Source organism: Empidonax traillii, unplaced genomic scaffold (assembly GCF_003031625.1).
Source record: "Empidonax traillii isolate 1590-97213 ecotype Southwest subspecies unplaced genomic scaffold, ASM303162v1 scaffold70:size1330859, whole genome shotgun sequence".
Classification (NCBI taxonomy): domain Eukaryota; kingdom Metazoa; phylum Chordata; class Aves; order Passeriformes; family Tyrannidae; genus Empidonax; species Empidonax traillii.
Genome location: NW_020955263.1, coordinates 1068315 through 1091878, shown reverse-complemented (window position 1 = coordinate 1091878; position 23564 = coordinate 1068315). Strand labels below are relative to the sequence as shown.

The 23564-nt window shown below is 41.0% G+C and overlaps 2 protein-coding genes and 1 long non-coding RNA gene across 8 annotated transcripts in view; 2 read left to right on the top strand and 1 right to left on the bottom strand.

Annotated features, from left to right (window-relative positions):
• The window catches only part of SLC16A12 (solute carrier family 16 member 12), a 32642-nt gene extending 21901 nt beyond the window's left edge, over window positions 1–10741 (top strand). For all 6 annotated transcript variants that reach the window (XM_027880494.1, XM_027880496.1, XM_027880495.1 and 3 more), the window contains 6 exons: window positions 2029–2237; window positions 4164–4267; window positions 5293–5436; window positions 7829–8420; window positions 9390–9649; window positions 10330–10741. In XM_027880494.1, the coding sequence (XP_027736295.1) occupies window positions 2128–2237; window positions 4164–4267; window positions 5293–5436; window positions 7829–8420; window positions 9390–9649; window positions 10330–10592 (1473 nt within the window). In that variant the 5' untranslated portion in view covers window positions 2029–2127 and the 3' untranslated portion in view covers window positions 10593–10741. The remainder of the gene's footprint in view (window positions 1–2028; window positions 2238–4163; window positions 4268–5292; window positions 5437–7828; window positions 8421–9389; window positions 9650–10329) is intronic.
• A 394-nt stretch (window positions 10742–11135) lies between these two features.
• LOC114055898 lies at window positions 11136–21058 on the top strand. The gene is made up of 3 exons (XR_003570858.1): window positions 11136–13670; window positions 17968–18058; window positions 20959–21058. It is a non-coding gene; the product is annotated as an uncharacterized LOC114055898 (long non-coding RNA).
• Window positions 16050–21168, bottom strand: LOC114055893 (interferon-induced protein with tetratricopeptide repeats 5-like). The gene is given in 3 exon segments (XM_027880493.1): window positions 16050–18061; window positions 20924–20961; window positions 20963–21168. Coding segments are annotated over 3 exon segments (1647 nt in total). The 5' UTR covers window positions 21137–21168; the 3' UTR covers window positions 16050–16626.
• Window positions 21169–23564: the final 2396 nt, after the last annotated feature.

The following is a 23564-nucleotide window of genomic DNA, read 5'->3' as shown; positions in this document are numbered from 1 at the left end:
GTTGAGATTTTGTAACTGGGTGGCAGTATAATACAGTTTTGGCATCTTTTGTGGATATTCTTATTCACTGATACTTTTCAAGCATATTGTTTCAAACATGGTTAGCTTAAGTCCCAGCTCAAAAACGTTGACGAGCACACATTTTGTTGAGAGATTATGAACGGTTTTCTTCACTGTTCACTTCCTGTGGCAGTTCAGATGCCTCATGTGACAGCACAGCTCCTGACTTTTGGACTTAACTCCTGTCTTTGAGTTGCACTAGGGTTTTCAGCTTTTAACATTTATGGACTGAGTTGTGTCGACACATAGGGCTTCATCCTACCCTGTATGATCAGGTGCAATTCTTGGGCTTTGAAAACCAAGCAGGTAGATTAGAATAAAATTGTTTATCCATTTACAATCAAAACACTACCTAAGTTTTTGTTTGTGGTTTTTTTTTGTTTGTTTGTTTGTTTTTGTTTTGTTTTTTTTTAAGTAGTCCACTGACTCTCTTGTACAGTGTTATTACAGGGTATTATTTACAGCCTAGTAGGAATTCAGCAAAGCTTTCAACATGTTGTGGGTTTTGTTTATTTTGTCATATCTGTTTTCTCCTACTTCACTCATCTTTGAATTTGGCAATCTGTGTATGTTTTCTTAAAATAATTTTGTAATGGTTTTGAGGTGCAGTTTCTGATAGGAAGGCCACTGACAAACATTTCTCAAAGGTTCAGTTGTGGTGATATTTAGGGTTGGCTCTGAGATGCCTTGCTGTTTTGGGTCAGGGATCTCTGGGCTTTACAAAGTCAAGCCTTGGCTATCACCTCTCTGAGCAGCTGCAAGAACCAAGAATGCACATTATTAGCCATACAGATGCTTTCTTGAATTGCCCTTTTGAGTGGCTCTGCAGACCTCTGACATGCTGTAACAGGATACATTTCCCGTGAAGCCTGTCGTTCTCGTCAGTAGGAATGTTGCATATTTAGTATCTGTCATAGTTAGGTGATGTAGAAGCTATTTGAGCTTTCTCTCCAAGCAAAGCTGAAAGGCATCCCAGATAGTTTACTTACGTCTTATAAATCTTTGATCTGCCCAGGGGCTAAGGGCTTGTTGATGATGGCAAAAATGTGGTCTGAAATCAACCACTGACAGCTAGCACTGTGTGTTCCTGCACTGAGTGAACTGGGATGTCTTGGGCCCCTCGATCAAGCCCTGTCATACAGTCACTGGTGCAGAGGGACTAAGGGCTGTTGGTCCTGCGCTGCTGGTGACACCCAAAGTGTTGGCAAACCTACCCCAATGCACATGACTCAGTTACTCACCTAGGATCCCGTGGGTGTCATTTGGTCTCCTGCAGTGTCCTGCAGCACCCAGTGTGTATTTAGAGACTACTTTACAGCCTGGATGCAGACACTACTTTGATTTAAGTGGATAGGAGAAGGGCATGGGTTAGCTCCAACTTTTGGTGAATTGTTCATGCTCAGAAAAGGAAGTTGCTGTGTCCTGCTGATCACAGCCTTCATCTGGGTTTTGGCTTGTGAAAAAAGGAGGCCATTTTATCATCAGATGTGCTATGATTTTGCAGTGAATATTCCCTTTTAGTAAGAACGGTGAAAAATGTATTCTGTCAAACAAAAATTTTGCACTAAATTTTCTACAGGGAAGAGTAGATAGTTTGTGTGGAGACTGCAACTGAAACTACAGTTCAGGCCAGGGACTGGCATGATCAGGGGGAGCCTGCTGAAGCTAGATGGGTGACTGGCAGTGGTAACGTGTGTGACTTACATGCTACATGCTGTGACATGTAGGGGGAAGAGGGTATCATGTGCTAGGATATAACTGCTGGGCAAATTATCATGAAAAGCATGGTACCAGACAAATTCTGATGGCCCTCTTGTTTCCAACAAATTTTCATAAACTGCATTTGAAAGAAACCTCTCACTTTTGTGCAGTAGAGCCGAAGCAGTATGTCCTGCCCAGCTGTGCAGGTTACAGCGTGTACAACAAGCCCTGACTCCCTCTCTGCCTGTTTCTTCTCTCTCTCCTCAGATGGCCAGTGACCCATGTGCCGAGCAGCCCCAGCCCACGCCTGGCATGCTGACTGGAGTCAGCCCTTGCCACTGAGGCCAGGAGGAGGGAGGAATCACCATGGCCTCATCCCAGCGGGCCCGGCACATTGGCCCTCCTGATGGAGGCTGGGGATGGATGATCGTTGCTGGCTGCTTCCTTGTCACTATCTGTACCAGGGCCGTGACAAGGTAAAGGCAACTGATGCTTGTCTTGTTGACCTGTTTGTGGCATTATCTTTTTCCTTTTTTTCTTTTACCTTAGGAAGGGGGTTTGAGATCTCCCCTGATGTCCCACAGCTGCCAGGGTTATTCTGGTTAGGTACAAACTCTTGCTACATTTTTAAAGGCTTCCTGAAACCCTTAAAACTGTAGGGATGGCTGAGGGATTATGAGACCTCTGGTTTTAGTCTTGCCTCCTCTGACAGCTGCTCTAGCTTTCAGCACCCTCTACTTGATTTCTTACAGAATCAAGACCTGGAGCAGGTAGAGCTATTTCAGGCTCTGGTGGTTTGGTTGGGGAGGGAGGAATCAAGTAGGGTATCTTTGGATTCACTGTGTTCCTCTGACCCCACAGCCATGCTCATTTTTGCTAGTCCCAGTGAATTAGCTTCCTGAGTCTCTCTGAAAAACACATAAATACTCCCTTCTCCTACTGCAAGTATTTCAGGTGCTGTTCTGCCCTAGAGAAGAGGCCCCTCTCTATACCCTTCTGGTATCCAAAATATGCAGAAAATATTTCTCAAAAATAGAAAGAACAGGAATAGATTTCTGCCTTGCATAAACATAATGCAATGTGAGATGAGATTACTTCCACAATGACTTTGATATCGACTGGAGACAGAAGAGCCTGGTGTGTGTGAACATGGACATTTAAGCTATATTAGGCAGAGAGATAAGCACCTTGGTAAGTGAGGAACACTGAATCAGTGTCTTGTTGGGCAGTCAATATAATGTAAATACAGTGTTTCCTACCTCAAGTTCATATTTCTTTTAAAATAAAGCTACCAGGTTTAGGGATTTAAAGCCTAGGGTCTTGTACTCAAAAACATAAAAGAGGCATAGATACACTGATATAGTGTTAGTTAATGTATGCAAGTGTACCAATTCCATAACAGCAGTAGAGAATTCCTTGTGGATTTAATTAATTTTTAATGTGTGGAATGTGTTACATCCAAGAAATGATATAATGGCTGACACACAGTAGATTATATAGAAGAATGAAGTATGTGCAAGAAAAAAAGCTGAAGAAAGTGGTCATTCATTGATTTGCTGGAGAGAAAAAGAGAGGCTGAAAAGGCATCTCTTGTTGATCCAGGAATGAGGATGAAACTATGCAGCCTTTTAATCTGTTCCCCTGCAGAGACAGGTAGAACAGTAACACTTGTTAAGAAGAGCAAAGTGACATCTCCTGGAAGCCTTTCATTAAAAGTTGGAAGGTCCACGGGCTCCTGCTGTGTTTTGTTTCTCTGTTTGTCAGGATTTGCTTTGCACTTGTCCATCCATGAACAACACATTGGTAGTGTTTGCTCTATAGGTACTACATTAGCCAGTTTGTGCAGGTGTGGAATAGCAAACAACCAGGTCAGTGAAGAAGTGGAAAGCTAGGGCTTTATGTTCCAGGGAAGCAACATCACAATATGGGCTAGATATTGCTGAGGATAATTACAACTTCATTTAAGTTTAAAATACTGTGAGGTATAAAAACTCTAGAGGCAGACAACCCAGCAAGAAACATGTGGTATTATAACATTTGCAATCTCTCTGGAGTAGCTATATGTCTGAATTAGGCTCTACAGCAGCCTAATTGTGTAATCCCACTGTTGAGATAATAGTTGGACACCAGTTTTTGATTCAGTTTTTGCCAATGCAAAGCAAGGATTGTTCTCATATTCCATGTCTTGTCCCTCATTCATTAAGGTAGATCTTCTCTGCCAATATTCCTTAAAAACTGTTTAAACATTTCTCCGTCTCATTGGCATATAGGCAAACCACAGATTTGATTTTCCTGGGAGCCGGAGAAGTGGGTGCTTTTTATACCTGAAGAGTGACACCTGTGTTTTCTGTGAGCAAATGTCTCATGTTCAACAAATTGGTGTTCATATTTTTTTGTCCTAGGTGCATCTCCATATTTTTTGTGGAGTTCCAGGCATACTTTGGGCAGGATTATGCCAGAACTGCTTGGATCCACTCCATTGTCGACTGTGCTACAATGCTTTGTGGTGTGTATTACCCTTTCAGGCCTAATGTGGTTGCTTTTTCATCAGTTCCGTCTGGTTTTAGTATATTCACAAGTTGGTGGAGTCAGCTGGGAAAGAGTGTTACTGTGGGCTCTCTGGGGCATGGTATATCCAAGCTGCTTCCATCAGCATAGTTGTGCAGGAAGGGAGTGTCCTCATATTGAAGAAAAGAAGCAGAACTTTTTCTTATTCGATGATCTAAGTTTTCAGAAATGTACTTTTATGGAGGTCTTGTGAGACATGTTGCGTTAGAGAGCTCCTAACAGAGCATATGTTTCTTTTGCCTTTTGGTTGGAGTCATATTTGAGACTCAGCACAGGATGTACATCTTGTCTCCAGATCAAGTCACAGTCATCTTCCTTTTACCATACATTTATATTTACAAATAGTCTTCTCCCCTAAAAGAAGATTCGGTGTCAGTATAAATGCAGCAGTTGTACTGAATTTCTCATGGGTTTGCTTTCAAGCTATACAGCTAGGTGAAAATCCATGTCCTAGTCCTGTGGAAGAGGATTAATCCATGAGAATTGCTAGAAAGGCAGGGGGACCCAGCTGGAATGAGACATAGCAACTGATCTGTGTCAGCCAGGGAATATCTGGGAAACGTGAAGTTACTGAGGTCTGAAGTGCAAATTCCTGGTGGCAGTAGGTTGGAATGTTGTAAGTGTGGAGTAATGAACAGTGTGGGATGTTGCTGTGGCCTCTCTTGACCCCAGCACTTCAGACTGTGTCCTGTAATGACTTTGATCTATGAAAATGACTGCTGAGAAAGCTACTGTAAATTTCAGGTTTATTGTGACTTTCAGGAAAATTGTTTTTAGAAGGTTTGTTTCCATTGTTTTTGGTGTTCATACCATTGCAATAGGGGGAATGTTGGAAGATCTCTCTGTGTAGCTGCTATCACCATTTTCTCCTGCTTGCCTCCTGCTTGCTTGTCCTTTATGACTGTTGAAATGAAGTGTGTGAGGACCTGCCATTAACTACCACCTTTGTTTGTTTCTTTGAAGCCCCACTTGGGAGTTTAATCAGTAATCATGTCTCCTGCCAAGTTGGTATCATGCTAGGAGGGCTGCTTGCATCTTCTGGACTAATTCTGAGTTCATTCGCCACCAGTCTGGAACATCTCTACTTATCATTAGGAGTCCTTACAGGTAGGATGCATTTCATACCCTTTGTTGCTGCCAGGAATGCAACACATGATGGCTGATCTCTTGATGTCATATTGACACCCCACTGGTCTAATAGAAACACTCAGACCTGTTCCCTTCATTGTAAAAGAGAGGCTTTGGCTGCTGCTGTGAGAGCTTCAGCACACACTGAGTCTCATGTAACCCAAATTCAGCACCCTGCAAAAGCAACTCTAACTTCTGTCAGAGAGAGGACTATGGATAAAGTTCTGAAATTATGGGAGGTCAAGAAGAACTGCTGTTGCAGGTGACATACATAAAAAGGTTTCCTTTTTTGCCTGTAATTTGAGAGGAGTTTGTTATACTAGGAATTCTAGACTGCCCCAAAATATTTGCATATTTAGGAAAAAAAAATTTAAATCAAAACACATGAGTAAGTAAGAGGCAGACGATCACTGGGTGAATACCTGGCTCAGTGTGCATCTGATTTTTGTCTGCATTACACTCCATTTGAAAAACAAAAGAATTGCTGGTTGGTAGAATTGTTGTAGCAGCTCTTCCATTTGTGTTCAGGTATGGTGATAATAAATATCTTTGCTCTTTCCTATCTGCCCGTGTTTGTTGTGCACAGACGAACTTGAGAGGGGCCCGTGGTCACACTGACATTCCTTCCTCATTAATACTGACCTGGTAGCCACGGTGATATAAGACCTTGTACTTGGTCCCCTGCTGTTTAGTAATGAGTTGGTGGAATTACTGCAGTTCACATGCTGCCAACAGCTTATTTGTTTAAAAAAAAAAAAAATCCTTATTGTAGTGCATGTCACTCCTGTATTACAATGTTAATCTTTGACAAATGTGTTCATAACAAATAAAAAGGCTTCTTGTAAGTTGAGGGACTGCCACATACCATGCTAATGCCTCTGAGGCTTCGTTACTGGGAACTGTTGTGAATACTGAGGTGGAAAAGCAGTTGCACTTTGTACATGGAGTTGTAGAGAGCCAATTCGACAAGCGACAAGCAATGAATTTCTAGTATGCGGAGACTGATTGGTAGAAAGATGAACTGTTGGGAAAGGCTAGAGGTGGTGTCCCCAACCCAGAGAGGAGGTGGGACCGTAACGGGTGAATGTCTAAATCCATAAAAGTTACAGCAGTTGAAACTATGAAGAGTGAAGCAGAGATGAGACAGGGAAGTGTCAATAAGTAACAGAGTTCCTCCTAAGAGGTATGAAAATGTTTTCAGCCCTAAACTTTGCGTTTGCACTTTTCACAGGACATTGATTTGCTTTTTTTGGGATGTTTCTCCCTGCCAACTCACTAAAAAAATAAATGGCACGTACACCAAATAGAGTATGATTTTCACAACTCTCAAGTGATGATGTCTAGCTCAGGGCTGCTCCTCTGGCTCTGGTGCCTGTCCAAGTCCAACCGCAGCTCTGTGCCCTGCTTCTCGCCTTGCCCCCTGAGGGGTGCCAGACCAGGCACCCGCCGCCCAGAGTCCCTCTAATCCACTTATTCCATCCTGGCAGGTTTAGTGCCTGTCCTACACAGTGTGGCCTTTGAGGAGGACATGGCAAGCTGGTTACAGCACTGGGTGATTATCTCCGCTATTGGCAGTGGGGTCTGTTTTACCCGCAATGTAGGACATGCTCCAAAACCCTGGTCAGGAACTCATTTCTATGACTGATTCAGAAAATTCAGTTTTAGTGTTAGAACAACCACTTGATGATTAAAATCTGCTCTCTGGTTCTGCAACAGAGACCACAATCTTTTTCTCAGTCCAAGAAATGAATCTTATTTGTTTACTCAACTGGATCTGACTTTGCTCTCTGCGGCTTTTCTCCCCGCTTTACTTGTAGGCAGGGATTTAAAATGGTCAGGACTCTAAACAGCTGTTGCATGGAGTTTGATTAGCTGACCAAGAAGGGGTTTTTGTAGAATATTAGTAACAGAGCCAGACTCTTTGTACTATGTTTCAGAGACCTGAAAATTAGTGTTCAGGGTTGCAACAGACCGAAACACAAAGTGGTGCCTCATCAGGACAGTGTGTCCAGTGCCAATATTGGTGCAGACCCTGGGGCAAGACCTCATCTTACATGCAGGAGAGGCTGACACAAAATTTCTCTGATGTTTAGCGATCATACTTGTTATTAAAAGAACCCTATCAGTTTTTTCTGAACCTTATTATTGTGGATTAGTGCTCATCAGTTAGGTTTGTCAGGACAGTGACTCTGCCACTGGAAGAAAGAAGTCATCCTAGTTCCTCATCACACTCTGACTGGGCTGCATGATACAGAATCAGAAAAATTTCCTATTCATTTGTGCTAATGAAAATACATTATGTGGTTTAATTTGATATGTTCCATATGTCATGCTTAGTACTAAGCCATCTGCACTGTGCTTTCTCTTCTAGGACTTGGGTTTGCACTTTGTTATTCTCCAGCCATTGCGATGGTGGGCAAATACTTCAACAAAAGAAAAGCACTGGCGTATGGAATAGCCATGTCAGGAAGTGGAATTGGTACCTTCATCCTGGCCCCTGTAGTCCAGCTCTTAATTGAGCAGTTTTCCTGGCGAGGAGCTTTACTCATCCTGGGAGGTTTTGTTTTAAACCTCTGTGTCTGTGGTGCCTTGATGCGGCCCATTTCTCTTAAGGAGGACCGTAAAACTGTTCCTGAGTTTCTTGAACAGGATCACGTCTCTGAAACAGAGAAACAAGACTTAAAGCAAATGTCCGTCTGTTCACCTTTAATCAAAGTGTGGTCTCGTGAATGTTTATGCTACTGTTCATGGAAGGAATATGACTTTTTACTGATGCCAGGCTTCATGGTGCTGGCAGTGTCAGTTTTATTTATGGCATATGGCTGTAGCCCCCTTTTTGTCTACCTAGTGCCTTATGCTTTGAGTGTTGGAGTGAGTCATCACCAGGCTGCCTTCCTCATGTCCATACTTGGTGTCATAGACATCATTGGTAATATCACCTTTGGATGGCTAACAGACAGAAGGTAAGGGCTTATAACTAAGCAAGTGTAAGCTTTAGCTGGTGGGAGCCTGGATGCAAGTGAAGTATGTGCAACTTAAAAAAAAATCCCACAACATACAGTCTTAACTTTCAGAAATGGTTACTATTTAACGTCTTCGTCTCTTCTGAGTTTGCTCAATTCTGCTGGTTTAAGATCTTTTTTCCTGAAGAAATTATGTTTGTGCATTTGACAGTGGAAATGCAACCTCCTGCCTGAGGTATGTTGAGCATGATTTTTTGTATCTATTTCCTAGAGGATTTCACCCTTCTGCCTCTGACTTTCCATCTCTTTTGTGCTGCTGGGAGGCACAGAAGTTATGGAAGAGGGCCAAGAGTCTGGCCCAACACTGTCAGGCACATACTCGGAAGGACTGACTGAAAATTGTACATTTTCCAGTATTAACAGGGATTTTGATTCTAAAAGATGTATTGTATTCTTTGTGCTTCTTCAGTTTGTAGGAAAAATCAATTACTGGTTTTGTGTAACAGGGAGGAAGGGAATTGCCATCTTGCTTAGCTCATGCTAACTCATGTTTAAGGGCTGATTGGAAGAGTGACAGCTAAGAGAGATATGCTGCAATATTTTATGTATACTACTGGAACACCTTGCTGAGCTGGGATGCAAAGCCCAATGAAATACTGCTTCAAACATTGAAACTTCAGGGGATTGCAAAATTCTGACAGCAGGATGGCTTTCCTCGGTAGGAGCATTCTGAAGAACACTGCAGACAGCATGGACTGCTGCTTGCCAGATGTTTCTGCAGCTGTAGGTGGGCAGCTTTCCCTGTCTGGGCTCATCAGTGCTGAGTTTTTAATCTTGAAGACTGCATAAGAAAACGGACTTAAATTTGAGCTATATAAGAGAGAGACTGAAGCACTGGATGCCAGGACATAGGAACTGAGATGCTGTGTTCAGTGATAATATTTTTCTTTTCTGTTTTGAAATTTGCAGGTGTCTGAAGAAGCATCGGTACTTTTGCTACCTCTTTGCTGTGGGAATGGATGGCCTTTGTTGCCTTTTCCTGCCAGTCCTCCAAAACTTCCCCTTGCTTGTGCCTTTCTCATTTACCTTTGGCTACTTTGATGGAGCCTATGTAACACTGATCCCTGTCATGACAGCAGATGTAGTGGGAACTTCCTCGTTATCATCAGCACTGGGCGTTGTGTATTTCCTGCATGCCATACCATATCTAGTGAGCCCACCTGTGGCAGGTCAGCTCCCAAATGACTTTCCTATAATCTTATCAGTACTTCAGATTTGCCTGTTAGTGTGATGTAACAGGAGAGGAAGGACAGCAGATGTGCACTAAATGTGGAGGTAGCCTCTGAGCAGAGAAATAACACACACCGAGATCTTTGTAAGTCTTTAGATCTCCCATCCCTGTCTTGATGGGTTAGTTTCTGCATATAGAGTGAGATGAAATTTGAAAACAAAACCCATATGGAATGAGCTTCTAAGAGCTCTTACATCACTACTTCATAGTTTAGAAATTGCCCAAGTAAAAGGAGCAAAATATTTCACTGTAAAATTGCAAGATTTTGAAAATGTAACCTAAAGGGAGTTTACTTCCAAGATTTTTAAAATTTTTTTTTGCTGTGGAGTCGTTATCTTTAGTACTATTGTCCCTTTTCTCATGGATTTGAGATTTCAGGCTCCAAACAAAAGCCCATAAAAATCTTACCTGCCTGCTGAGGACAAATCCCTCCCTGCCCCAGGAGGGAAGAATATAGTGATGGTGATGTAAACCTGTGTTGTTTGATTGTATTTATATATGGTATCATACAAGTTTACAAGTTGATAAGTTCATGAAACCCCATTGATCACAGGATTTGGAAATTATCAGAATACTGGTGGATCTTTAAAAAACCTTTTTTTTTTTTTTTTCCTACAGGTTGGCTGGTAGACACAACTGGCAGCTATACTGCATCATTCCTCCTGTGTGGATTTTCTATGATATTTAGTTCAACACTATTGTGCTTTGCAAGACTGGCAAAGAAAATCAAAAGAACGTGTTTGCGGTCACTCACTAGTGATACAGGCATGAAACAGCACATGTGGACAAATGGAGCAATAGCTTATTCTGTCACAGCAGAATTAGACCAAAAGGATGTTGAATTTTTGGCTGTGGACACAAACAGATGCAGCAACAGGTGACAAGTGCCATCAAGATTCAGTACGACACAGCCAAGACTGAGACAGAGGTGGCTCCGTAGTGTTAACGCTGCTTAGGATACTACTCCTGTGAAACAAGGCATCTTTCAATTAGATTTTTCTGTCATGCTTTAGTTGACTAAAATCTGCATCCAGCAACAGTCATACCAAGTTAATGCAGTAATAGAGGAAAGCTAGAATAAAAATAGTCTGTAGATAAAAATGTTCACAGATTTATTTCAAATGCAATGTCCACTCCACAGGTAATCAATAATTGGCTGTACTCAACAGAAAACTATAAAGTAATCAGTCATCAAAACTGAACAATAACATTTACGTTATTTAAAAAATATTATAATGACTTTTTGATTTGTCAAGCTTTTTGATGTTGTGGTCTAGTATGTTTCAATGGATTAATCACATACACCACCAAAAAACTCCACACTTACCAGACTGCATTAAACTCTTTGCAAATAACTGTTTCGAATGCCAAAGCCTTTTTCTTTTTTTATTTTTTTTTTTTTTTAGTTTGGCAGAAAACTGTGATTTATGCTGAAAGTATCTCTGGAGCAGCTTTAGTTTTTGCAATGTGCCTGAACTTTGTAAATACATTGCAATATAATTTCAAATATGGTTTTAGACCTACTTTCCCAAGCCATCTACAGAAAAAAAAATTTGTTGTCCTCCTGGATATCTTTAAAGCTTGAATTTCTAAACACTGACATCTCAAATATGGGTTTCTATCTGATCCTCATCTTGGAGTGTAGAAGAGGTACTGTGGCAGGTCTGCTATCTGAAGAGGAGTGAATTTGTGCCAGGGGACTAGGCATGCTGATAGACAAACCTGCTTTAGCTGCACTAAAGGCAGCCCAGGAGACAGGAGGAGAGGCTCGTGTGTTTTCAGAGTCCATTCCTCTTGTAAAATCAGCAGCTGTTGGAGAACTTCAGCATCCATGCAACCAGATGACTGAGAGAACGCTCCCTCTCTAGGCTGTGAGTGAAGAGGATTGTGCTGTGTATTGCAGTGGCAAGTGTGTCCCCTTTCAGCCCCAGGAGCTGTATCTTCAGGTGGTGCAATGTAGTGGTTTGTGCCATCTGAAGAGTTGTCAGGTCACTTGTCTTTGATGGCCAGAACACAACAGCTGCGACTTGGTGGTGGTTTCCTGCTGCTTGTGTGAGGAATTTACTAAAGCTGGCTGCTTCACAGGAGCTAGGGACTGAATGTAGATCATGGGTTAAATTACTGATCTGATGATCTAATAAATAATGGTTTGTTTCTACATTTCCAGACTGAAAATGTTTTCAGCAATGGAGGAACTTCACATTCCGCTATACAAATAATTTCAGTGTTTTGATGCTGTATAAAGCTGTCTTCTGTTCATTAACAAATTGATCAGAGTTCAAATAATTTTCATTAACACTGACCTAGTAGATTTGTTAATCATTTGCAGTGTATTTTCAGTGGCTGTTCATGGTGTCCTTTTCCACCCTGTGCCTCGGAAGGGAAAGAAACATAGATTGATGTTCACTGAGTTGATTTAGATCAAGAGTACAGCCATAGGGGTATAATGTCTTTTTTAACATATATATATATATGAATAGCATGTAGTTTTATTATTCAAGCATATTTCAAATATAAAATATTTAAATTGTCTGACTGCAATTGTCTGTGATTAAATAAAGCATTTCTCGCTGCCCTGCTTCAGAAGTGTAGTCAGAGCCAGTAGTATGATACATGTGCACAGACCACAGAATAAGAGATGGAAGAACTGCTTAAAGATAATGACATAACCTTTCTTCAGCTCTGCATGAAAAATGAGTCCTGGTCCCTAATACTGTTTTTAACATATATTAATTAAAAAAGGACAAAAATTATCCATGAATTTTTCCTAGTGAGTTAGGAAAAATAATTCGGAAAAAATAAAGAAGTTTTATTAATTAATACTGATGAAGATAATGTTTTAGATCTTACTGCAATATTTTAATATTAAAGAAGTAGGGAATAGTATGATCTACAAAGAATATAAGTAATTTTAAACAAGTTACAACCACTGTTATTTACTTCACAAAAATTTACTGGTATCCAGGGTACCACATCATAACAAGTCACTAGTTGTTCATGTCAGAGCTGCATATTGTAAAAGCCTGTTGGAATAACATGATATGCATTTTTATCATAATTAACTATACTGTGTAATACATTAGTAGCATTTTAAAGTTTTTTATTTCAAGATATTTTTTTCATAGGCTTTTCTCTTTATGTGTTTAAAGTAGTACTTCTTGTTTCAAATATCTTATTTAGCAACAAACATTCAATTGGTTTTATACGCAGACCTTTTGTGGAAAATGGTAGAATTATTTCAGGGTTTTCTAACACTGTTTCTGCTCTGACTTAAGTCAATGGAGAAAAACTTAAATGCTGAAATGATGCCTTCTGTGCATAAAACACGCTGTGAAATATCAACCCTGTCATGAATGTCCCCACTAAGAAACAGAGGGAAGCATAACAACCTGCAAGCAGAAGAAATGGGAATGCAATCCAGGCTGGTGAAACCTTACACTAGACTTCTACCTCCTAATCCACACAACCCAAGCTGAACAGTTCACCTTTATCCTGCCATGTGAAATATTTCAGGCAACGCATTATCTAAGTCTCTGGCTTACAATATTTTTAAAGAATGATTTATTGTATCTGTAATATTTTTTTCAGACATGATAATATTCAGGCTGTCCTTCAAGGAGGATATTTTCTGGCATGGCACAGTGCAGCAGTAAACTGAGATAGCTGGGATAGCTGTGAGCAATTTGCCAGCCTAACACTGCATGTTCAATGATCTTAGTGGTCTTTTCAACCTTAATGATCATGTAATTCTGTGTTCCCGTCAGCCCTGATGGAGACAAGTATCGATGGATATGAGCTTGGATGAAGCACTGCACTGCTGAGCCTGTCTGGCTTCCCAGGATAGCGTGGTTTGACTTGACTGGGGTAAGATCTGTCCAAGACAGAAAGAGAAAGATTCTACCTCAGCTGAATCCTGCCTGGTATAATGCTCTGTTCTGTGCAGTGGATGGAAATTCAGCGTAGGTACTGTTTACAGCTGCTGAAGTTATCCCATCTGTTTCCATTCCATGAAGTTTGAATTGGGGTAGTAATAACTCTTTTGAAATTATTTATGTTCTAGAATTTATGAAATTATTTATGAAATTATTTATGTTTTAGTGATCATTTGGAACATTTAATAAATTGTACATTGAAAAATTGTGTGAAAACAGCACTGGAAAATTACCTTCCACTGAAGAATTGCTCTTTTTTTTCTGAGAAAAACATTCCTGAAATATTCCTGCCAGCTTGGATAATAATTTATCTTCTGAAAAACAAAGGCTGTTTGTGCTACTATATGGAGAATATATTTTATATTGCCACAATAATTCCTTGTTTGCTTTCTAAAGTGTTACAAATTTATGCAAGAAGAAAGAGCTTGTTTAAGTTGTAACAGTACTTCACAGTTAGCATAACAAAGTCCTAGCTGGGATTGCCTCAATAAACAGTGCCTTCTAGGTGACTAATCTGGTGTATTTCAATAGAATTTTTATATAATTTAGAAGGTGATTTGATTCATAAATTAACACTTCCTGAAGGGTTATCTTTAGTCATTTTTTCCCTGCACCACTAGCATAGGCTCCATTGATAAATTCATACTTGGGTGTGAATTGAGAGGTAGTCACCTTCTGTGTGGTTCTGGTTTTGCCCAATGGACTTGGATGCTCCAAACTGTCTTTCATTTTGTCCACCTCCTGAAGCTCAAGCTCAGCCTCTTCCCCTTATTGCCATGCCAGGCAGTGCAGCAGCACCACCCTGTGGGAGATAACATTTCTCCTCACTTACAAGACACACTGAAGGCTGTTAGTACAGAGCATCCCCAGATACTACGGCGGTCCAGCTCAGTCCTTCAGAGTCCAAAGGAGGTGAGGCACAGTCATTTTATTCGCTGTGCAGAAGATTGAACCACTCTGACTCTTCATAAAAATTCAGCTTACTTTTTTTTTTTTTTCAAAATAATTTATAGCTTATCCGTTTTTTTGCAAGGTTCTTTTTCCAGGTGAGGTCCTGGTGGCAGCATGTGGAAGGGAGAATAGATTGCCACCACCTCTTCCTCAAATCCTTCCCTGCTGTCCTCCACCCTCTATTCCCTCAGTAGGGTTGGGATAGCAATGATGCTGAGCTTAGAAACGCTCAAGATTGAGAAAGGCAGTGAGATCACCTAACATACCCTTTTGCCCACATAGCTGAGCACATCACCGTAGGTAGTCACTAGTTCCTGACTTCATCCCCACTGTTCTTCCTGTCAGCTTCCAGGAGTGGTCTGTCAGTCCTGCTCCCAGTCCTTCCTTTTCTCTCTCCTCACCATTCCTTTACTAGGTAGAGCTGCCTTTGTAAGAGAGAAGTTGGCAGGTGGCTGGGAAACAAGGACGGACTTTTCCCCAGCCCTTTCTTATGAAGAAGGTGTGGTTGTTATTATGTGCACTTTAAGCTCCTGATCACTTTCGCTCATATTAGGAAACATTCTCTGAGGGAGAGCTGAGAAGGAAGAGGTTTATTCATGTTTTCTGATCCAGCACTGTGCTTTCATTCTGTCTATATAGTGGTGCTGTTGTCAGGGCAGGAATTCTGCAGGATGCCTGGGAACTAAAGTGCACATTCCTCCTGACATGGGCCCTGTCACCAGTTTGCTTCGTACTACACTACTGGCTAGGGCTCAGATGTGATTTGGAATTACAGCATTAGTTTTCCCTGAATACAATGGTCTATCATACGAAGGCACACTACTGTGGATTTAAGTTGGGCTGCCGTAAAGAATATTGACTTTTAGTTAAATATCTGAAGACAATCACCTTGTCCACCCATTCTGTCATTTCAGTGTTTTATCCCATTCACTAGACCCTGGGGGCACCCACCCCATTTTCCACATGCCCCTTGTGTTCTGTTGCCCTGCTCTCTGGTGCTCATGCAACTCTTCTCTCCAGCTGTGCTCTGCCCTCCATGCCCAGTTCAGTTCATTTCTTGTGTGTGCTTGCTATCCCTGGCTTGTTTCACAACCACAGATAACCATCTCTGGCAGCTCATAGACTGCTTTTCCTTTCTCTCCAGATGTTTGCTGTAGTGGCTCCTGATAGTGTGGTTTTGGGTAAACGAGACAGATGCTGATTTGTGCTGTTTTTTGATTCTTTGGTACAACGCTTCTGAAGCCAGTTTTGCTGAGACTCCAGGAAAAATAAATGAGGCTATCTACTAAGTCTTTCATATCCTGCCAAAACACTATCCCTGTTACTTTTTCAAATGACCGTTTTCCTTTTACCTACTCTACTAACATGAAGACTGGTCAGCAGAGAGATACCAGAAGCAATAGTTGATGGATTTAATGCCGTTTAGTAGTTTGCAACAATAATAAACATTTTGTTAGCTTTACAGTGAACTACTTAAACAGTGCTTTTTTAATATTTTTCATAATTAAACAGCATACAAGTTAGTAAACTGAACAAGCCTTCAACAAAAGTTTTTTCTACAAAAGATATTTTTTGAAATAGTTGAAAAAGCATCAGAAATTCCATTTCTGTTTAAGCATGCCTTTCAAATATCTAGACAAAATACTGCCATATGATTTCCTTATCTTTTTCTCAGTAAAAGGTAATATTTCATTTTCAGCTTAAAAGTTCTGTATTCTACTGATCATCATTTATACCCATTAGCATTGAAGACTAAATTAGATGAGCTATTATTGTATAGCTATTATTATATATTATACATTCCATTATATAGTTATCTAAGCATGCTCTCTGTTAGCAAATGAACAAATGAACAATCATCATATGCAGTTTCTACATTATCATTGGAAAGTGATATCACCCGTGTTTCATCTGGTCATAAAGTCTACCTTAAGACAAAACCCAACCAAACAAACAACAAAAAAAGTTCAAAGAGTCTGTTGAAATGTCCTTGGGTTTGGAGTTTTTTGGGTGTGAAGGATTTTTGTGAGCTTTAGCTTGAGATAGAAAGTTGTAGCTCAAATAACGCATTCCGATACTCTTCATTATTGCGATCCAAAGCAATGGCTTTTTCATAGCATTCAGTTGCATCTTGTTTCTGACCATTTAGCTTATGAACGAGTCCAAGTGTACCAAAATACGTTGCATCTCTTGAACCTCTCTCAAATTTTTGTCTTAACAATGACTGCACAGCTTCACTGCACTTACTTCTTCCAAAGGATTCTTTTTCAATTTTCAGCCCTTCTATGTAATACTCAATGGCTTTCGATTCTGACCTCATGTGCCAACGCTGAAAATTGCCATAATTGAAGTAGAGCTCTTGTTTTTCAGGACAGGTCAGATCATTTCTCTGAAGCAGTTCCTGAAATATCCTTTCTGCTTCTTCATACCTCTTGCCTAGTGCATACATGTTTGCTAGGTCCGTATGGGCAGCAACAAATTTTGGCTTTTGGTCTGCTACAAATTTAAAATGAGAAATGGCAAGTTTGATGAGCCTCTCCACTTCATCTTGAGGTGGATTTCTTGTTTTTTTCCATTCAAGTACTTTTCTTCTGTAGCAGGTTCCTAGTTGGTGATGCAAAAAGCCAGAATTTGGTGTCAGTGCTAGGGCCTTTTCCAAAATATTCACTGCCTTACACAGATCTCCTTTCCTTCTGTAAAATTTAGCAGCATATCGCAGGCAATAAGGCAGATCGGGGGTTTTTTGCATAGCTTCTTCAATGTACCTCTCCCCTTCATCAACCTGTTTTAAGTCCTGAAGTTTTAATGCAAGTAATGCCATAACACAAGTATCCTCTGGCTTCAGTTCCACTGCCCGCTTCAAGGCCTCAATGGATGGGCTTGTGTCTTCACCACATCTGGAAGCAAAATCTTCCAAACGATACAGTGCTGTTGCATAGCCAGCATTAAAATCTGGGTTATTGGGCTCAGCCTTTACAGCATTTTCAAAGCAATTCTTTGCTCTCTCAAAGTATTTCCCCCCAAAACTTAATAATGCCCATCCTTGCTCAGCATAGACCTCTGGAAGCTGTATCTTCCCATCAGCAGTACTTGAAAGCTTTTTGCAGCTGTTTTCCACTTTGCTTACATAAGTTTGAGCTTCTTCATATCTCTCCATGTGGTAATAGATCCAGGCATAGTTCCCCCAGGTAACAAGACTTCTCCTGGCAATTTCATCTGGATGGCATTTTTGAACAATTTCTTCAGCTTTTTGGAGATTTCTCAGGGCTTTGTCATTTGAATTCTTTAGGTGACATACATAGGATAGTAGATTATAATACGCGATGTTAGATTCTCCAAAAAATTTGATGTGATCGACTATTGTTTCCTCCAGGGGATCAAGATCTACATCCTGCTTCAGCAAAGTCCATGTAAAATGACATTGCAACTGCAGCAGGGAAGTCTTCAAGGAATCCTTGTAAATGGTACTAGAAGAAATCAAAGAAAAACATACTCTATTTGTTTTTTGCTATTCTTGTTTTTAAACCGGGTATGATATACTTTAAAGGCTGGTAATACCTCACCTCATGCCCCTAGTCCACAACACTTCAAATGAGCCAAAGCTGTGAGGAGCTATAGGTCTAAAGTGCTGAATAGTTTTTTTAGTAATTCTCCTTGCCAGTATAGGAGGACATCTCTTACATAGCACCAGGATGTTCTGGATGTTAGAGAGGAGGGCTGGTCTCTATGGTAAAGCTGACACACTTCTGGGCCTCAGAAATGTATTTCCTGTGTTGGGAACAATTGCTGAAGCCTACCCAAAAGAGGTACTCGCATAAGATTCCCTTAATATATAGAGAAAGTGATTTAGTGCCTTTCCTATGTCTCTGTACATTTTATGGTTTATGTTATAAATTTAATTTTGAATTTTCTTGCCTTTGTAAATCCTCATTTGTCAGATGATAGCACCATTCTTATCTTATGGTTATACTAACATACCCAGGAGCTGGATCCCAGATTGCAGCAGTCTCCTCATTTGCTGGCATTTGGGTGTACAGGCCTACTCCACTTGCTGGTACAGACCACACGCTCAATCACTAACCCTATGGCTCCTCAGAATCTGGCTTTGGACATCCACTGTCTGGTCAGGGAGCCTCTCTCTCCCCAGGTGATTCACTCCTAAACAAACACACACACCAACCAGACCCTGTTTACATGCGACTGGTCCCTTTATCCTCGTTGAGGTTTAAGCACTGTGCTGCTGCTCACTCATCCCTACCCCCACCCTGGTGGAATGGGGAAGAGAATCAAAAGGGAAACTAGTAGGTTAAGATAAGAACAGTTTAGTAATTGAAACAAAATAAAACTTAATAATAACAGTAAAAAATTAAAAGGGAAAAATAAATCTCAAGAAAAAACAAGTGATGTACAATACAATTGCTCATCACCTGCTGCCTGATGCCAGACTCCATCCCCACACCCCAGTAAGATCCTCTTCCAGGTGACTCTCCCAGTTTATATACTGAGCACGATATTCTATGGTGTAGAATATCCCTTTGGCCAGTTTGAGTCACCTGTCCCACCTATGGCCCCTCCCAGCTGTTTTGTGCTCCTCCTCACTGGCAGAGCATGAGATACAAAAAAGTCCTTGACTAGCATAAACATGACTTAGCAACAAACAAAACAGAATGTGTTGTCCACATTATTCTCATACTGAATCCAAAACACCGCACTGTACCAGCTACTGAGAAAAAATTAATTTTGATCCCAGATGAAACCAGAACATTCCCTCTCTATTTTTCAACAGTTTTTTCTTCCCAAATCACCCAGATCCCTTAATTCCCTGCCTTTGGTCCCCTCCCTAAACATCCCTCATGCAATCCCAGTCTCATGCAATCTCCTAATGCTTTTCCTCACATCCCATAATGTGTCCCATATCCCTAGGCAATTTAAACTGGAAAGCCCTCCTGTAGACCCCTGGTGATGCTGGGTGTCCCCCCAGCCCGTGGGGCTGATTGTCCCCTGGGGCAGCCCTAGAAGGGCTGGGTGGTGGCTTATGGCCCTGACTGAGGCATTGAGGAGTCCTCACCTGCCCTTGCACCTCTGTGCCACTCCTGTGTCTGGGTGTGGGCTGATGGCTCTTCGTCAGGCCTGGGAGCACCCAGGGCAGGGTGTTACTTGGACTTCCCCTCCTGGCATTACCTGCATGTGCCTCAAGTGTGGCTGCACAGACTGGCTTTTATCACACAATCTATCAAGGACATAACTTTACAACACAGAAAAGATGACATTTTAGTCCATTTGGGTTCTCCCTTAAAGAAGGAATCACATACAACTTTATTACTGAGGCTTCTCAGTCAAGTCCTTCTGTCCTCAAAAGGCTTCTCTGCTGTCCCTCCTGTAAAATCTAGTGTTTCTAACAGCCTGTGTGGCACAGTGAGTGCCGCTGCTCACCTGACCAATCATGTCTTTTGAGTAAAAAAAGGAGTGAGTGGAAAGATTGCAAAATTATTAGGAGGCAAACCAATGGGGAATTGGGAAGCAATTCTTACAGTAGGAAGGAAGGACATGTTTCCACCCAAACCATCTGACACAGAGGTACTGGTCATTAAAGGTACTTACAGTGGCTGTTAATGCATAAGTTTGTCTTACAAACTTCTTTGCATTTCTCAAATGATCTCCTCTACCTAACTGATGCTTTGATTGGTATTAATAACAGTTCCTAATTAGAAGGCTGTATGTGAGGTAATTACAGTTCTTCTGGGATGAAGGGGAAGTGAAAGTAAGTTCCCATTATCCTCATACCTTAATAGAAAGCTTTGGCTACAGTTGAATTTCACAGAACAGGTATTGGCTCCCAAATCAGCAGGAATAGCTTGAAGCCTTTAAATAGTCCTGTTCAATTCAAAATAAAATGTATGTCATTTTTTATTGCCTCACCTAAGAATCATGACAGTGTCCATGGCTGAAAACAACGGTGGAGACTAACGAATGAAAAGAGATTTGTAGAAAATGAATATTCATGAATGTCACAAACCCAGGTTTGAGATACAGATTAGACCCCTCTGGCTAGGCACCAGCCTGGCTTTCATCCCTGAACTGCATGCACACAGCCTTTCTAACTTTCTGTTCTGTTTACTGAAACTGAACCTTGTTGGAGAAGCAATAACATGACAATATCCAAAAGCATCCTTATTTTATTTTGATTCTTCTAGTAAATATTCTGTAAAATATTTTCTGTTGTTTTGATGCTCAAAGTCCCTCACTACTTACATTTTTATAAATAGTAAGCATTACTTTCCTGTGGCATAGAGAAAAAGCATCTTGCAGGGACTGGGTTGCTATCTTACCTCATGGTTTTCCTTCTCTGCTCACTTGTCTTCAGGTAACTTCAAAGCTGAAGGAGTGCTGCTCACTGTTGTTATGCTTCTCATTTTATAGAACTGAGCTGTCATATGGTCTGTGACCAATTTCACGGGAAACAGAAAGTGAAACTTCAGCTCTTCTCTGAGTCTGCCAAAGAAGCAGAACAGCCTGCAGTCGGAGAATTGAAACTGCTGCATCAATAAGCTGCTCTTTTTCAGCCTGGCTCTGTACCATATGATACTTTGTGTTGTGGAAAATGTGGCAAAAGCTCCTAGTGTTCCCAGCGTTTACTCTGCTCAAAGGCAGTGGCATCTATGATGGGGGAGTATTTCAGTCTAGTATGGGCTGACCTGGTTATCATGTACAGGCTAGGGAAGGGTCATTTCCCCCTCTTACCTCTGCACCTTTGCACCCCTACATCATGATTAAGGCTCCTATTTTATTGGTGTTGGGTCATGCACATAACAACCCCTTATTGCCCCTGTCTGCACTCCTTCCTCTGTGCCTCAGCATCACAAGGTCTCTGCTGTTGTACATGCCTGTGTTTCTTTGCAGTATGTCATCGTCTAAGAGTACTAAATATCTCATCCCACCTGCAGGAACTGTTTGTCGCTGCTGTCTGCATAAACCCAGAGTTAACCTTTCGTAAATCAAGTTAGATGTAGGCAGTCAATTCAAGAAACTGCTGTCGCAGTTATGCCAAGCAAAACAAAGTCACTGGTGGGTCAGGACAAGGTCAAACTAAGCAGACCTGGCAAGCCTCAGTCCCGAGGCCACGCAAACTCAGTGCAAAGCTTGTGGCCTGTTGGGAGCAGCAGCAGTGCTGTGTTACAGGGTAATACACGGTAACAAAGAGAAGGGCACAGCTTGGCGACCGGAGTATCTATGGATATGAACAACTCATTGATGCTTAGTTTAAAAAAAAAAAAAAAATGCAGACTGGCTTTGTAAAATTGATCTTGGGAGTAATAAAGAGATCCAAGAAACTGTATCCAACATACATAAATGGCACTATATATAGTAAATCCAGAAGTTAGCTAAGGCTGAAGACCAGTGAAGAAAAAGAAAAGGACAAAAGTGGGTTCACAAAAATAGAAAAATGACTCAGAGTGGATCTGATGACAGGAAGAAGGAAACCACAACACCATCAGCATCACTGCCTGATAACTTTGTTGTTATTCCCTCCAGCAGCCTCAAACTACTGATCTAAACACCCAGAGGAGCAATCTCAAGGGGAAGGAATTGAAACTAAGAAGTGTCCATGCATGCATGTGTGTCTGTAACAATTTTCATCATAATATTACTATTATTGTGACTTCGTTCTGCAAATAAGTACTTTAACTGCATTATTACTGCCTCTTTTTTCTAATAATTAGATCCAGACTAATGATAATTCTTAGACCATTTATTACTATGTAATATACTACTTATTTATTGTAGACTAAGGTTTACATTGCAGTAACAAAACAAATCTCATCTTTAAGAGATTTGCTTCATCTTTACCTATAAATATCACAGAACCTCCCTCCATTCTTCAATCCATTCCATTTTTAAATATGAGAGCATCTTGTTAAAAAACATGTTTAATTCTTGAAGCCATTCTTGAGGTGTTTCCCCTGCCCTGTTTTGTAGGCATAAGCAAACAAAAATGCATATAAGGCTGCCTCAAGTGACTTCTCATTGCTGCTGATATATGACAGTGTCAGTTCACCTAATTTTGTGAGGTTTTTAGTGAAGGATGCACGGGTTATCCCTCTGTCCTAACAAGCCAAAAATCACGTAGTATCAAACCTCATTATCACCTCAGAATTCCTGCTGCCATCATGTTTAATCTCTGCAACGACAGACAAGAATTAATGGCATTCCATATTTTTATTTATAAATTTATAAAACCTCTGACTGCCAATTTGCATGTTTTTGAGAATTGTAGATTCTGGCTTATAAAACTTTATCTTCTGTGGTATGAACAGTCCATATCCCCATCTTCCCAAGTATGTAAGGCAGAGGGAACCTCTGGATCTGGTGATAAGCTGCATTTATCCTCTGGATTTGGCCAGGTTGTGGCTCTATCCAGCTGGCTCCAGTGACCGTGGGCTGTTTGGGGGGAAGCTGGGGCAGCCACTGGGGAACTGCTTTTTTGGGGACAGCTCCTGGCAGTGTGGTGAGTTCCAGTTGCATGGAGTGAATTCCTGGGAGGCAGTGACTCTCCAGGACAAGGCTGTCTTTTGCCTTTCCTTTTTCCCCTTCCTTTCCCTTCTTTCCCTCTTCTTCTTTTTCCTTCTTTTAAAAAAACTCAGCAAATCAGTCTTACTTAGAACTTCTAGTTTTTATAAGAATCTGGAGAGGCTTTGTAACACACACACACCCCCCTCTTTGTTTCTCATTTAAGTGACTGTGTTTGTGTGGAGGGCTTACTGGAGTTGATGTTTTGGAGCTTAAGAAAAAGGTTAGTACAGCTACTATTCTGAATAACCTTCAAGGTTCTAGCAACCAGGTATCTGATATGTGATGAAAAGAGGCAGTGAATTGAGAAGGAAAATGGATTAGAGTATCTACACATATTCATGTATTTTATGGAAAATAAAGGTTGTAGGTGGTTGTAGAAAAATGTACTTATAAAGTTTC